General features: G+C 40.9%; 1 protein-coding gene across 3 annotated transcripts in view; it reads right to left on the bottom strand.

The window, feature by feature from the left end:
* NR5A2 (nuclear receptor subfamily 5 group A member 2) overlaps positions 1-17,140 on the bottom strand; it is an 87,094-nt gene that overhangs the window by 58,327 nt on the left and 11,627 nt on the right. For all 3 annotated transcript variants that reach the window (XM_042873580.1, XM_042873581.1, XM_042873582.1), the window contains 2 exons: positions 16,422-16,563; positions 13,114-13,760 (listed from right to left, as the gene is read on the bottom strand). In XM_042873580.1, coding sequence (XP_042729514.1) covers positions 13,114-13,760; positions 16,422-16,563 — 789 coding nt within the window. The remainder of the gene's footprint in view (positions 1-13,113; positions 13,761-16,421; positions 16,564-17,140) is intronic.

Below are 17,140 nucleotides of genomic sequence, written 5' to 3'. Positions count from 1 at the left end.
CCAGAGGGTGGGCTGTGCTCCTGCTAATTGAAGCCGCCTCGTTTGCTCACCTCTCTGCCCCTCTAACCATCCCTGTAACACCGCCATCAGGACTGGCTTCCTCTTAAAGCCGCTGCTTTCCGAAATGGCTCATAGCTGTGAATTGACAGCAGACGGCAGAATGTTGATCAGCAGATCAAAATGAACACGTACCAATCAGAAACATCAAAATGGCCGAAGAGTCACTTTTGCAAATGAGTCTGTTTTAAGCCAGTAATTTTCTGAATGCTAAGTGACAATGAAGCCTTGCATAAACATGTCCTGCCCTGGTATTGCAGTGAGAAGCCTTCAAAGCCTAAAACATTTACTGGGATTCAATTGTCATGACAATTACAATGAAAGCAGAGTTAGTATCAAAAATGATGTAATGCAACCAGATAACGCAGCATCTGTATTGATTCATGTTTTACAAAGAGACATACTATGGAATCAGAGTGTCAGTCTTTTGGAATAAAGTCTAATCAGATGGATTTTTTTAGAAAAATCTTGAAGTCATTTTTCAAGCAGTGTAGTGTATAAGAAGTTTCCCAGCTGTTTTCTACATTCAGGACATCTCTGCTGGGTGCAGACAAAAGAAGTCTAGTGCGGCGTTTCTCTTCCGCTCCCCGTAACCTAACGAACCTAACGGTATGTCTGGTATGGACATTTAATTTTGCCTATTTCATAAAATAAAAAAACAACACAATACAACTGTTGCAGTATCCCAAGCATGATAATGAAATGAGAAATACAACTGTAGATAGATCAGCCTAAACCCCATCCTAATCCTAAATCATTTTGGCACTTGCCACCACCTAGTTGATGAAAAACTCAGTTTAATCCTTGAATATATATAAAAATGCACAGGAACATGCACAACATTTAGTGTGCTACTTACACATGTGCTACGCATTATCTGACTGGCTAATTTCATTCAGTCTTATCATACGCTGACTTTGAACATTTTGTATAGAGTTCAATCTCTCATGCAAAATGATCTGAACGGATAGTGTTCCACCATTAAAGTATTTCTCAATTCACTCAATCTAAAATCATGAAAAATTTGAACTGTGGTTGGGACTTAAGGCCAAGTCATTGCAGTAGTTAAAAAGAAAAGTACATCTGAAAATCATTTCATTGACAAAAGCCTGACATAGATCATTAAACTACTGTGTTGCAGTACACTGCGGCAGTAAATACAGTAAACAGAAGTTATTGTTAAAGGAAGATTACTGTGAAGTGTTACTACATGCTTTTGTAAAAATAAGGCAGTTGCTTGATTTTACAGTGCTAAAATGTTTTGCTCTTCAGTCCTATGATTACACACACCTTTTCCTTTGTTATATATCTCTAAAAGAAGCCTGGCAGAGATACAGTAGTCAGCATCTATATCCAAGTTCTGCCACTGATTTCAGTGAACTCCAATTTAGATCCCAGATGTCTTCATTTTTGAAAATACCTGGAGCATTGCTTTTTGATGTAAAATATAGGTGATATATCCAAGGGTTCTGGAACTCAGATCTTTAGCTCTCATTGAGACTCCTACTGAATATATTCATTTGTATTTAGACCTGATTTCATTTATGCTTTCTGCATCCAGTTTTTGCTTTTTTCTGATATATTTGATGTATCCCTGTAAAATTAATATTTAATTTAAAGAGCACCTAGCCTAATCCATTGTCTTTGACAGTAAGTATGATCTAGTGCATCTTTTTTGTAATATTCATGAAATTTGGAAATCAAGGCTAAGCATCATATGTTACTCTAATAGAGGATTTTTCTCATTGAAAAGTTTCATCAGTTCTGAATGACCAAATGGCCTGCTAGAATTTCTAGGGCATAAAGAAACTACTTGCAAATGTTACTATGTGTATAAAATATTATGTTAATGTAATAACTCATAACCTTTATAAATAAACACTCTCAGACACACACACAACATCCAGTTTACCCAGTGCAGTGTGCTTTTAATGTACCTACATAATGAACATCAAGCACTTTCTAAGACTAGAAGGTTACAGCACCTTTATTCTGAAGAAGTGAAGTTCTTGTTTTTTGTATATAATTTCTTTTGCCCCAGTGAAAAAGCCTTAAATTTTTTGGTTGACATACTATGCGGATGCTCCAAGTCCAACTAATTGCATTTTTTGAGTCCTTAGGCCTCCTTGAATCACTCGTATAAAACAAAAGAAAACAAGAAACTATTTCACATTTTAAAGTAATAATAGTAATTGGGGGCATGAATCATTCCTTACATTCTTTTCCAGCTACAAACAATTTCTGTTTGGACAAGTGCCATATAGTATCGACAGTGACAACAAATCGTATTGTCCGGTGAACATCTGTTTCCGACTCCCACACTGATATTGCAGGTTGGCTACTTCTGAGTTAGTCCTCACAGGCTGCCCAACCTCAGAGGAACTGGAAATTACTGGTACGTTCAACTTTTATTATTGGAACACAGGAAAACTTTATCATCATGCTGGGAAGTCCTGTATCTTTTGAAATATTATAAAGAGGGTTATGTTAGCACAGAAAGCCACATGTAACAGTTTTTACAAAGGAGAGAAGTGGCTCCTGTGTTCATTGTGTCCCTCAGTACATGCAGATATGCAGGTCTGAGATCAAAATGTCGGACATTTATTTTTAATAACACAAGCAGCAGGGGAAAAATAAATTAAAAAAAAAGGACCAGATTCTGTCAGTCTTCCTCAGTTATGTAGTATTGTGTCCCATATAAAGTATCTCTGAAGGCCAAGCACTAAGGGCAGAGCAGACTGGGGCTTAGTTTGGGTTGCACAATCCAGCCCTGGGGAATGGTGGTCTCAAAGAAAGAACGGATCCGTTCTGATTTATGTTTGTTGCACCAGCAATGAAAGCATCCTATAGAGAAAGACTGTGTTAGCTAGCTAAAACTATAACTGTTAAACAAACACAGACCTAAGCAATGTTTTCAACACTGAGAGGAGTTTGCTAGAATGATCATTGTTATTTTCTTCTGTTCTTAGTTATGCCACCATTTATTATTAGGTCTGGAGTAAAAGGTAAAGTTCTGTTTGTCTGGGACAGAGAAAAAATGAAGTTATATTCTGTATGGGCAGTATGTGCCAGTTTGATAATGCCCAAGCACTTGATCAGTAAATACACAAGCTGGTGTTGGGATAAGCTGCTGAAAGCTATTCTCTTCGACTGAAAAAGAGGGAGAGAGAAACTCTGCTGAAACTGATATTAATTAGAGTGGCCAGCATGCAAAGGAATCAAAGGCAAAACATGCGGAGCTCCCACTAAAGTCAAGAGGAAAAGAGTATGCCTTAAAGGAGAGGCATGCGAATGAAAGGCAAATGCTGTTCAATGTTGGCAAATGAGCTAGCATGTAAACACTGCCTCTGAGGCATGGCACTTCCCGCTGCAAATGCTCCCAATGAAAGTTCAGTCTTAGGAGGGAGCGTTGTCCTACGCTTGCAGAATAAGTACCTATCTCAGCAAGGACAGATCAAAGTAAAATAATTGTCACATGCATATTTCTATGAAAGAGTTATTATTCTTATTGCTGTTTAAAACACTGTGTTTTAAAAAAGGACCCTTGTTTTCTGAATACTACATCACAAAGATTGCTTTCTGATACTTCTCCTTTTAGCAGTTTTGGATTTCTCAAGGCACAGTAAGTCTGGGCAGAAACTTAGTAATGGGGCCAATATTCAAAACATTGTTGAGAGATTTAGAATCTCAGTCTCAAAGGCAGAAAATTGTCTAATCTTATTTTTCACGTATGATATCAGTGCGTATGTACCTCCCAAAACAATAGTCCAGTAGTATTTGTGAGTAGCTGTCTTTCTGTCTCGTTTTCTCCATATAAAGGCAGGAAGAACATCAGTGACTGCACGCTGGTTACAGAAGAAGCTGAAACTATTGTATACCTGGTGACCTGGGCATGAGCTGCAGCATTAGTTTTGGCTTCCACTTGCACACCAGATAATTGGTTTTGGTGATTTTCACTGAGCTACAGGAGTAGGAAGATGGAGTGGAGACTGCAGGCCTGCATGACCACCCACTCTGGGCCTTCTCCTCAAAGATTTCCATCTTTTCCTGAAAGGCTGTGCAAGGAGTTGAAGAGAGTGTTGGTGAAGCACACTGAGTGTTGGTGAACTGCTGCACCCTCTGTAGGTCCATGCAGCCCATGGCCACAAATAGCCCCAGTTACTGCTGCCCACGTACTGACTGTGCTGCTAACGTAATTCCCAGCAAGGAGAAAGGAAAAGAAGAGCCAATAAATAACAAAAAGGGGATTTAGGAACAACACATAGCAAATGAAACTTAAACACTTGAGCCAGGCAGCTCTACGGAAGAAAACAGGAAACTGGCAGATGCTGTGCGAGAAACTGGAAATGCGCTACTCAAGATCTTAACTTGCACTTCTTACTTGGACACTGCAGTTCTCATCAGCCTCACTGAAGTGTTCTTCCAATAAGCAGACAAAACCAGACCCATAAGCACAACCTGGCTTAACACTGAACATCACCATATGCAAGACTGACTTCTTCAGCTCTCTGTTTAGGAGCAGCTGTAGGTACATGTCTATTTCCACGTACAGGGAATTCTTGCCACTGCACGGAGAGGTTCCCAGTGCTCTGTTGCTCCTACAGACATTTCCCCCAAAACTTTTAATAGGGATGAGATGGAATAGTGGATGACCAGACAGACACCCCTGGTGCCCCTCCAAGGGGTTGCAGTGAGTTGGTTCAGGGACCAACCATGACTCAGCACCACTGGCCATTGCTCATTGCTCAGGATGAATGACAGGAGTGCAGTAAGTGTTCCCCAGTAAATACCCAATGGTTTCCAGATGGAACAACCAGAGGGTGCTGACTGTAACACCGGAGTAAGGACACAACTCTTCGTCACATCCAGTGTCACTTAGTCGGGACGATGTTTCCTGTATTCAGCAAACATGCCGGTAAAAGAATTTCCTTGGCATGGAGACAACTTGGAAATGTCCTTTTAAAAATCAGTTAATACCAACAGAACTCATGAGCTAGCTGGAACCACTTCCTATGCTATGGAAAGAACACTTGAATAAGGCTAACCAAGACATTTCACCCTCCCCACCTCCCCCCTCCCCATCTATTTCTGGATGTCTTCTTTTGTTCACCCTTTGCTAATTATAGAGGCCTTGCTTAGGTTATATTTATAGCCTTAAAAGAGTTGCCTGACTTTTAGAACACTTTATTCATGTATATTTCCTGTGTTTATTGTTGCCTTCACTAATTTTTTAAATTAAATTTACTTGATCCAAGATTTTATTTAGCAACAAATATCAAAGTAACTTCTCTTTCAACAAATGAAGCGCTGTATTTAGATGCAAAAAAAGCATTTTTCTATTTCTGAATTTCTGAAAAAACGATTTTAGTTTCTTTCCATTTCCAAGTGATGAGTACGATGGGCAATTCCAGAACTGGACAAAATGCATTTTCTTTTTTTGCCTTTTTTTCCCCCTAGTTTGTACCTATAAATGTATATATATACATAAATGTATATATGTGTATACACCTATATCTCTATATATCTGTATCTATAGATATAGATACATAAGCATGTATAAAACTACAACGGTTGCTTTAATGCTTGAGGTGTTCCCATAACAGTGTTGTTTATCAGCCCAGCCTGCACCTGCAGCCCCGAACTACCAGCTACAGAAGTGGAAAAAAGCTACTGAAGGTGTCCAACGAAATCGTAGCTTCATTTTCCTACTGGAGCCGTTTTTTCTCTCGAGTTCTCCTTCTTACACCCGCCCTTCCATTTGTTCTGGAGTTGCTCTGCAGACATGCCTGCAGCATTGCTGCATGTACCAGCAACTTTTATTTGCTGCTCAATCCTGCAAATAAAGACCGCGGCGCCCTGCAGCCGGCCAGGGCGAGCAGCGGCTGCTCGCCCCGCACGTGGCGAGCGGCTCGCTCCCCGCTGCCCGTCCTGGCTGGAGCAGCGCGGCCTGCAGCCTGAGGCGCGTGCGAAGTGAGCGGTCTGCAGCCTGCAGTCCGCGGAGCGCGGGAAGAGCGCGCGGCTTGCAACCTGCAGCCTGAGGCGCGCGGGAAGAGCGCGGTCTGCAGCCTGAGGCGCGCGGGGAGAAATGAACGGTTTGAGGCGTTCGGGGGTAACCGCTGTGTGTAAACGCTTATGCTTCGCGTCGCTTCTAGATTGCGGGTAAGACAGCGCTTAAGCACGATGTGTCGTGATTTAGCGAGCGTTAGCTGACTAAAGCTGCCGTCTGTCAGCGTGCCGAAATAGTTGGCAGCCCGGTGAAGATGGCGGTACTCTCTTTCAGCTCGCTTTTAACCGGCGCTTCCATCGGCGGCGTCACCTCAGCGCACGGCTGTGCTGCACGTGTTCGGTGCGGCGCCCGCGGGTTGCGTGCTTTGTCACGAGGGTCAGAGTAGAGCTTCGCTGCTCGGCGCTTGTCCCCCGAAACGCCCTTCTTGTTATTTAATGGATTGATGGAATGCTGCGATGTATTGGGCGCTTTCGTCTTGCACCAAAACTTGCTCTTTGTTGAGGCTTTTTTTTTTTGCACCTTTGCCTACAGGTGGGGGGAAAGTAAGCGACTGAATCTTGTTTGCAGAGCGCGGAATTGGTCTTTGTTTCCATTTATATGTAGCCTGGCACAGATTCGGATGCTTTTAACCTGAGGCACTGAAATGGAGTAAGCTGTGACTGCTTGGTCGGTGACCGAAACAAAGCGGTGCATGGCTGTACTTGTACGGAGATAAAAGACTGATTAGCGCGGGCTGGGCAAAGCCTGGGAGCTGAGAAGCGGTGCGCTGGGAGGTGTGAGTGCTGTCTGCTGCTTGCTGTCACTGCTTCCATCTGAAGCTTTGCTTTGTAAGAATTTTTAAATCAGAAATGGAAAAGACTGAAGTCCACTGCTGTGTTCCCAGGCCTATAAAGCTGCAGAATGCATTTAATGCTCTGAATTGTTTTTTTTTTCAGATGCTGTGCTTGTACGTGGCTGCCATGAGGCTGTACCTGTTGTTTCATTAAGCTGTGGTTATTTAGATCTCTTAGTTTTTCCTTCGTAAATCATACTTTCCTCTGCTTTTTCTCAGCATTTTCCAGCCCTAGAGCGGGGTGCATTAGGTGTGCCTTAGTATGAAACCTGTTGGCTCCACAGTGCTGTATGAGCAAAAGTGACCATCACTGATCTGAAACAGCTTATCTCTATACATGGAACTATAAATTATAGTGAATTATATTATAGAGCTTTAGCAGGGTTGGTAGGTGTTGGAGGCAATGCAACAGTAGGAAGTCTGAGTGACTTCATTATTGCTAACAGGAGAATATCCTTATATCTAAACAGCCCAGATATAATTATAGAGGCAGACTTTCACTGTGCTTAGGAACTATCTCATATGAACAGAAATTGGTGCTGTACAAAAGCACTGTATTAGAATGATATGAGTGTCATACAAAGGCACTGGACCTGAATGAGACAATTTCCACAGAGCTAAGAGCCATGATCTTCCTACATAAGACTTAGTGCCTGCTTCTAAGAAATGCAGTAATTTATAAGGGGAGAGGAGGGCTGTTTTTGTGGCAGGAACTTCCAAGTTCGGCAAACCATCATCATATGCAAGTTCTGAACAGCAGTGTTGGTAGTTCTTTTTTTTTCATACTGCCCTATAAGAGTGCGTTTTGCACCTGGATGATCTGGATAATCTGGCACTGCTGTCAGCTGTCCTGTGCTTCTAATCGTGATCCTGCTCTTTTGAAGGAAAAAACTGAACTCTGATGTTAAACTTCCACTTTGTATAACACAAATGGCACCAAGTTGCAGATAGATATGCATGTGCAGCTCATCCTTCCTGCCAAGGCTGCAGTGGGAGATTCAAGCTATCAAGGAGTGGCTGCAGCTGCAGACCTCCCTGTATCCGTACTACAGCCTGCATCTATGCTTGCTATAAGCATTAGGATGCTCAGTTTTTTCTGTCTAGAAATAAGTGGCAAAATATTGCATAGTGGCTGTTTGTGGGAATTGAAGAAAGCTTGCTGCAGTGAACTGCAGTGGGAAAATACACTTGCTTGCTAGAAGTGACAGGCTTTCAAAATGCACCCACATGAGGCACAGTAGCTTTGTCTCAGCTTGCTGCTGAACATCCGCCATTGGGTGGGAAAGTGACTGCAGAGTGCTGAGTTCAGCCTCCTGCTATCAGAGGTGACAGCAGCATATGGCAAAGTAGACTGCTTTGGCATGAATGAGCATAGGAGAATGCTGTCATCTTTTTACCCTTAGAAAAGGCACCAGAGGCTTGGAAATGAATAAGCAGTTTAGGAGGGCTATCAAACAACACTCCTGCATGCTGGAATACTGCATTTAGTCGCAGGCTTTGTTCAGAAGTCAAGAAGATCATCACATGGACTTCTAACAGAGTGCTTCCTATACAAGTTTCAGTGGGGTGGCAGGTATAATTCCATGCTTCATTAAGCCTGGGTTTTCTGGTGAGGCTTCTTTTCATTGCAGTCATTTCACTATTTCTTTCCACGTGATCTCAGAAAAAGAATTATTTCTTACTATGAAACACACCTGGTTAAATCAAATTAATGTTTCTAATGCAAATAACTTGTTGGGTCAGTAAGATGCATACTTTCCCACTTCCCCCAACATTTAGAAAGTTTGAGAAATGGTGACTTTTTTTCAGATCCCAGTATGCTCAAACCAGCCCAAAAATCAATAGCTGCGTATGACACCACGCTCTGTAGTCAGACTGCTGATACTAAGGGAAATCCTCAACCTCGGTTTCTCACTGCTTCCCTGACTGAAAGACTCCTATGGCAGTTTTATTTCATCAGCTATGTTAGTTACATTTCCTGCCCTGATAAATGGATGCTACAAAGTCCAAAAGCACTTCAAGTTATCAAATTGCCTTTGATTACTTAGGTCTAAATAATATTTCAACCTTTTATCACTCTGAAGAAAAACTTTTAAGGTATTCCACTACTGATATTTTTTTTTCTAAAGAATAAAACTTCCCTCATCTCTATGTATTTGGTTTAATAATTCACTTTCTGTACCTTAACTCATTATTTTTCTGTGCACTTCTTGATATTCAATTTCATGGAGATTGAAGTTTAAAATTAACCATGATGTATTGAATATTATTATTACTATATTTATCTAGATGTGTTTGATGTGACAAGTAAGAGGGACTCCAGTGCTTCTGTTGACCCAGTTCACACTAAGTTTGCACTGTTTTAAGAGATGATTTGAAACTCTGCTAATATAGTTGTGTTTTTGAGAAACACGTAATACACAACTGAGCACCTGTTTGCTTATTAGCTGCCAAGACATCTGTACTGCCATCGTACAGTAGAAGTCCTGCAGACAGGCCCTTTGGAGAAATGTGGGTGAAGCGTTTCTTTGAAAGATGCGTTTCCAGCTAATGGACAGATGTGTGCTTAGTGTTCCAGAGCTGGTGCTCTGACATCAGTGAATGGCCTAAGTCAGTTGACAAACTCAGTGAATGGTTTTAGGATGAACTTCTTCAGCATGAAGTATGCTGGCTCTTCCTGCAATCATTCACTAATTGGGCTTGTGCTCACATAGTACTTTGACCTGTGACATCCCCACTAAAATAAGCAAATAAGTCAAGGTAGTATTTTTATGTGAGTCACAGGTTCTTTAATGCCTTTTTTATAACTATCAACGTTCAGTGAATTTTCTGATCCTCAGCCATGTGGAAGTATCCTGAGGACTGTTCTCCAGTGCAGGCTTTATTTTCTTCTGCCTCAAGTGGAGACTGCTTGCTTTTATGGTTTGAAGAATACTTTGGAAGTAGTTGCTGAATTTTCCCTGCTGTGAGCTGATGAGGAAAGACCAGTCCCCTGGAACTGTCTGCATCCTTTCTTGGGGCCAGATAACCTTTGGACTCTAGAAACTCTTGCAATATTTTCTTTTTAGCTTTGTACAGAGACCTTTCACATGACTCAGACAGCTGGCTACAAATTTGGCATCCCTGGGGCATTCCTGAGTTTTCATAGCTGAGGATAAGGTAGATATATCTTACTTTTATGTTTACTAAGCTTTCAGCAACTCCAGAATAGCAAAGGTCTTCCTCACTGTTAGTATTATCACTGTACTCGGAGGTTTTCTGTGTTCATACTTTGTCTATGCAGAAACATTTCTTTTGATGCAAGAATTGTGTGATGCCAAACCACTTTTCTAATGTAATTACTAATTAAAGAGTATCCCTACTCCACAACACAGGTGCATGTTTGAGATTTTAGCAGATGTTGAAATGCAGGTTATTAGACTGCAGCTTGCTGCTTTGGCTCTTACTCTGGCATTGTTACTCATTCCAACTAGTTTGCTTCATTAATGCTTCCGTTAACTTCTGATACCCAATATGAAGATGGAAGGTTTTGCACTTTAACAAATACGATCTTTACATTACATACTTTTAGAACTCATACAAGGGTACCTTTTAATGCTATAAATTGTTTCATTATTTGAAGCTGTTAAAATTTTAGTCTTAGATCTGCTAATGCACTTGTATATCTTATCTGGAATGCATCTGATGGTTTGGTTTTCATGTAGAAGAGCCAGAATAATAGGAAAATACTTCAAGCAAATATATATTTCTCAGAGTAGGTAGGGAACAAGTTAACTGTTTTGAAAATCTATTTGAATCTTCCTCATAATTACCTTTTCCTTCCTTCTGCATTTACAATCTCTGTCATATCCTTAGGTCCTTTTTTTACTCCCCACAGGTACCCGTGTTCTCCAGAGCAACCTGAAATAGCTGTTGCTACGCTGACTGGAAGGAGCTGACAGCATGGATGGACAGAAAGGTCAGGAAAAATTTCAGTTCTGATTCTCTCTTCTCAGCTGCAAAGAGTTGATGCTACCTGGTACTGGTGTGGTGTCTGATCTAAATGTGCTGGTAGGACCTCAGGCTGAAAAGTTGGAAGTTCTTAGCGTTGTTGTAACCTTGTTCCTAAGTGATGGACTTCTGAGTGTGATGCTGTCCTGGAATGCTGTACAGTTTAGCAGATATTGTCCAATTAAGAAAAATGAGCAGGGTATGCCACAGGATGCAAAGCTAACTGGAGGTTCTATGATACCAAGGGCACAAATACTGAAAAGAAACCATTCCCTCTGATAGATGTAGCCAAAGCCTGTATGCCGTGAGTTTCTAGAACGTATATATACGTTGTTAGAGATCTGTGTGTATGAAGTTGTATGCACATACTGGAAGAGTTAGGAGCAGTTTATCAGCACTTTAATGAAACAGATTTCTGCACCTTTTATGTCCACACTAGTAAGCGTGCTTTAGTTGAAGAGTATCAACCAGACTGAGGTTAGAAATGAAGACCATCTCTGAGACTGTTCCCAGCACAGCACATTGAATGCCTATAAAATCTGCCTACAGAGAAAGCAACGGAACCATGAAAAGTAAATATTGCTCTAATATCTTTTCATATAATCACTTTAATCATAACTGTAATTTTATGGCAGATCGTGATAACTTAAAAATCCTTACACTGAATAATATCTTCTGCAAATCTCAGTAATTCTGTAAAATGATTACTCCAACCTTAAGAACTGAATGGGTTCAAAGTTCCTGGTTCCTGACTTTAAGACATAGTCTCTTGGAAACTTATTCTGTTTGTCATTCTAATCTGAACATTGTTTAAGATGAGAAGCATGGCTTACTAAAAGATTATGAACAACATATGGCAAACAAACAAAGATGTGACAGTTTTTACTCCTTTTTGATCCATTTTCTTTTCTCCCCGGAGTAACTTCCTCCCTTTTTTCTCTTAATTTAGGCTGAGTTTATAATAGTTCCTTCAATCATTGTCATGAAAATGTCTGAGAACAAGTGGAGTTGTATGTACAACATATACAGCTCACTGTTCTTGTAGTCATGGGCTTCATTTCTTGTGTCTGAATCATTAAGGCTGTGATAGAAATGCTGCTGTGGCAAGCATCCTGACTGCAGATCTTTAATGGGCTCTCCCCTCTGTGCTCTTGATACAGGTAGATTCAGTTCTCAACTTACATAGTTACTGTTTTTTTTTGGATATTTTATTATTTTTCTTTTGCTCAACAATTAAGAAGTTAGGGGTCAGAAAACTTTGCAGAGTTCAGCAGCAAATAGTTACATCAAAAACATCTCTGTGTTGCAGTAAATTCAGTTAACTGCCAGTATAATAGGGAAGTTTGGACCTAATATAAGTTTCTCATCTTGTGTTTGATTATTTGTTTGTTTTTTGAGGTGAAAGGTGTTTTATTCATTTCAGAGCTAACTTGTAGGTTGAGAGGGTGTGGCTGATACCACATTTCTGGCTTCTGATTTCTGTGTCAGACCTGACCGCAACAAACAACAAAATTGCCTGAAGTGACATCTGACAAATGTATAGGGGGAAATTTCTGTCCACCAGAGAGCTGTGCGTAAGGATTGGGTGTACTGAGGAGTCCAACTGCCTAGTGTCCATAAAGAAGAGCCTAAAGGTAGTTGTAGATGATGTGGAGTACAGGAGTCCCCAGTGTATCAGTAGTGATAAGTACCAAATGAGTCCTAAAGATACTTTCTTCCTCCTTGCTATCTGTTATGTGTATCCTGCTTACAATTTAGCCTTCATGGTTAACTACACGTATACATACAAAATAATAGCCCAGTGAGCAAGTTAATATTCCAATATGCACTTAAGTAGGGAGTGAACATAGATGGGCAGAGATAAGGTTACTGTGTTACTTGAGGTAATAAAATAATTATGTAAATGAGTGCAGAATGGTAACAGGCATTCTTCAACTCTGAGTACAAGGCAGAGAGAGGCTGAAAGGGAAGGAGTAAAATCTGTGCTATTCCTATGGAGTTAAACAACTATTAGGATAAACAGTAAAATAGAGAAGAGTAAAACCGAAATCGGCTTATTGCAGACTAAGATGAAGACGGGTACAAATTTCTCACCATAACAGCTTGCTTACTTAAAGCCAGATAAATTAGAGGTGCTTGGGGAAACAGATAAACCATGCTTTCTTGCTCAAAGTGCAACATTAAAAATCATCTTTCTTAAATAATACAATGTGAAATTGTTACCTACCTTAAGTTCTCTAAAAAAGATGCTACTCCTAGCCCACTCGACGATGGAGAATAGGGTTTGGTCAGCCATTTTACACATGAGCCCAAACGTGTTGAGCTTCTCGTGTTTGCTTCTGTTGGCTTGCTCTTGCTGCAGATAAGCCATGATCTTAGCTTGGACTTGTGGTTCGTCTGGCTCACATTTCAGGAGTTCCAATATCAGATGCGGAATACTTGCTGGTGAGCTTGTTTGATAACCATCCATGTATGAGTAGCCCATTATTGACTCTGGTGAGCTAGTGTAAGGGTCGGGGTACTCGGACTTGATAGCACGGCTTGGGAAGTGGCCATACGTTTGGTAACCTTGCAAGCTGCCGTGGGGTGGCATCGTCATACTAATTGGAGAGGTTACAAAGGGGCTTCGGTCATAGTCTGTGGGAGGCAAGGCAGTATGGTTCAGAGGTAGGCCCTTGGAGGCAGAATGGATGTTCTGGATCGCAGAGGATATTGTCAGGTCGGTTGGCATAGCTTGGATCACCTGAGTCATGGCTTCCAGTTTAAGTCCGTTTGCTCGGATGAGAGCTTTCTTCTGCTGCTTCAGCGCCCTGTCTCTCTTGTACATCGGTCCAAACTTGTTTCTGCCGCCGCGCATTCGGTCAGCTCGCACAGCTGTCAGGGGAGAGGAAGAAGTAAATCGTAACGAAAACTGGAAATGGACGTTCCGTAATGAAGCGCACATTAGGGCAGGGATAAATGTAGACATGGAACTCCTTGATTTATTTCATTTTTTTCAAATTCAAAGTAGAACTTACTCCTAAAGAAGGAGTTATTTGATTTAGCAAGTGTCACTTATTTCTGATAACTGACATAGCGCATGCACATTGCTAGCTTGGGAGGACTGCTCTTTACAGTGATTAGGACATGGGGACAGACACAGTGGTTGGCTACAGGAATTTCACACCTGCTATGGGATCACGGGGAGATCTTACCATATATTTGGTTTATGTCAAGTTGCTATGTCATTAAGAAACTAGGGCTGATGTCCAGAATATGTCTGAGACATAGCCAGTAGACCACAGTGCCTCATTATGGTCATTCCATTAGAACATCTGAAACAGAAATTGTGAAATGTTCAGTAGTCACAAAGGAGAGAATGTCTTTTTTTTCCTGGCAAAAAGGAAATACTTCCTTTGAAAGATTCCGTTCAGGCTGGTGTGTGACTTTAAGAAATTTCTAGGTATCTGAACAGCTCTACAGAAATGTTCGGCTGCAGCTGAAACGCGCAGAGAAAAGCTGCCAGCCTGCTGCCTTCCACGTAGAAGGAGGAAATGACACAAACTGCTGGTGCTGTTTTGGCTTGTAATATGTCTGGAATTAAAAATAATTAAAACAAATCCATGTCAACAGCTGCCTTGGGAGTCACGCCGGTGGTCTGTCCTAGCAGTGACTGTCACCGTGCTGTACGTGTCATGGAATAGAGAGCAGCTCTCGCCAAGCCCACCTCGCCCAACGGCAGTTACACTGCGAGAGGGACCTTTGACAGCCGGGTGACATGTGGGCACTGCTGAGATTGCTGGAGGTTAAGTTCTTGAGCTTTTTATCTTAGGGATTAGTAGGACATTAAAAATTTATTCTGGATGCTGAATACACATAATACTGTGCATTATCATAAGGACTTCAACGTTTAATGATTCTCTATTTTTTGGCGCATGGTAATTTATGAACAAGATTTAAGGCTTTAAGGCTGTTTATATATATATATATCACTATCAGGGAAATACACACATAAATGTCACAGGTATTTACAGTCACAGAAGCACGTGGTGTTAACAATTCTCTAACGAGAGGAAAAGAAGTTGTATGGGTGTACAGCCAAGGGAGTTGGAGTACACAGTACACTTCTAAAGCACCTTTAAAACTATGTGCACCTTACTTACGTTTGCAGTCAAAATGTTCCTAATAATGCTGCTGAATGTTGGTTTTGAGTGAAATGCAGAAAACTAATTAAATCACAGTGCTGCCAAATGTAACTTTAAGTCTGCATGCACAGTGTCCTTCCAGGTATCCAGAATTATCAGCTACATGGCAAATTCTATTAGCAAATGCTCTTGGTGTAACTCCTACAGAAGTTAGGGTGCAATGCATGAAATCACAGAAGCACAAAAATTGCACCTGTATCATTGCCCACAATTGAGAGGAGGTAAAAATAGTTTATGCAATTTATCCTTGTTCTCTGCCAGCAAGGGGAAAATGACTCCCAACGTCTGGTTATTTTACTGCTTGAATTTGGATGTGTGTGCAGGGTTTGGGATGTGTAGTGCAGCATCAGCGGTAGCTGAGGCTACGGGCAGACAGAACAGTGTTGAATTCATCAGATTGCAGAGGGCTGATTATTCTGTTGATCTTCAGTTATAGCAGAAGTTTTCCTCTGCCAAACTCAGGTGATTGGGGCTTGTCCTTTATGGCTCCCTTAATGGTTTATTGTATCCCTTGTTAATCTGATTCTTCCTTGTTAGGTGTCTCAGGTAAATGCCATTTCAGCACAAAAGAAGAATAAGGAATTTAGAAGGATGTGCTTGGTTAAGTAGAAATGCTTTCTGCTTTGAAATCTCAGTTTATTTTATTTATCAATGTTAAAATCAACTTGAGTCTCACATTTGAATCTCAGTGACATTTTTTCATTTTCTTTTCTCAAAGGGCATCGTATCCTCTTCATTCCTCTCTGTACAGGACAGAGCCAAATGAAGTAAAAAAGTATACTTCGAAGTCCTTATTCTTCCATTGGTGATAACATCTCAGGTGTAGCACCACGAAAAATACAGGACATAACTTTAGAAGTTTTTGGTCCTTAATCCCAAAAGCAAGTCGCTGTAAGAAAGGACTTGTATATTCTGTCTCTCTTTTTGTGCCATATTATCAGAAGATAATACTATAAAAGGAACCTGGATAAAATAGAAATAAGATCACATCACTCTAACAAAGAATGTCCAAAACCGAGATGCCTCTTACATATTTAGTGTAATTTAAATTAAATCCTTTTCTAAAGCTGCAGAACTAATTTCCACTATCTGGAGCCCTTCATTTGCAAGGTTGGAAGTACTGAAATATCCAAGTACGTACATACATGAAAATGGAGTGTATGGTTTTGGCAAGTTTTTGGATTTTTTACCATCTTACCATTTTCTTGTTATAGGAAGCCTCAGTCTCATTGAACACAAGCCACCTTTTACTACAACTTTAAAACTGTGCTATACAGCATAATGTTCATAAACCAGCGTTTATCATAACGTGTACTGCTGCAGCTGGTGTGAGCAGGGCTGGGGCTCTTACCTTCTAGTTTCATTCCAACACTGAGGCATTTTTGAAATCGGCAGTAAGGGCATCGCTTCCTCTGGGTTTTGTCAATCTGGCAGTTCTGGTTCTCTATACACGTGTACCTCTTGTTATTCTGCACCGTCCGCTTAAAGAATCCCTGCATGGGAGATAGGAAAGTCAGCCCTCTTGCTTGAATGGTGTGTTTCAGCATTTCATTGCACAGAATGCATTGTAACATATTCGTCAGACTCTTCATACACAGTTCTGCAGTTGGGTTTAAATGAAAGTTAGGAAAGAAGCACCAGACCCTACAGGAGCTTCTCTTGAGCTAGGGCTCTGCCTTCTGGGCTTGCATCAAAGCTTAGCAAGAGGCTGTAGGCAGTGTGGAAGGAGAGGCTGGGCAGCTCCTTCTGCATGACTTAATTGTAAAATAAGTGTTCCCTTCAAAGCAGTTATCTGTAAAATAAGTAGGAACACTGTGGCAAAGATAAAAACAAGCAGAATACCTCTGGTGAACGTGTATCCCAGTGGTGTGTGCTAAAGGCATAAGTGCTTGTTATTCAATTCTCATTGATTTTGTTTTAATGAAAATATAATGTGCCAAGTTAGTTTTGCTGTGCAGCTAAGTGTTTTAAATTGCTTTGTTCAAGCCGTGGAGCTTCCTTACAGTGCATTACTTAGATGGCTGTAAAGAACTTTGCAAATTTTTACCTGACAAATTGATCACGCCATAA

Source organism: Lagopus leucura, unplaced genomic scaffold (genome assembly GCF_019238085.1).
Source record: "Lagopus leucura isolate 7727_CA_CO unplaced genomic scaffold, USGS_WTPT01 Super-Scaffold_100009, whole genome shotgun sequence".
Classification (NCBI taxonomy): domain Eukaryota; kingdom Metazoa; phylum Chordata; class Aves; order Galliformes; family Phasianidae; genus Lagopus; species Lagopus leucura.
Note: the sequence above shows the minus strand (reverse complement) of the source record. Positions and strands in the feature narration are given on the sequence as shown.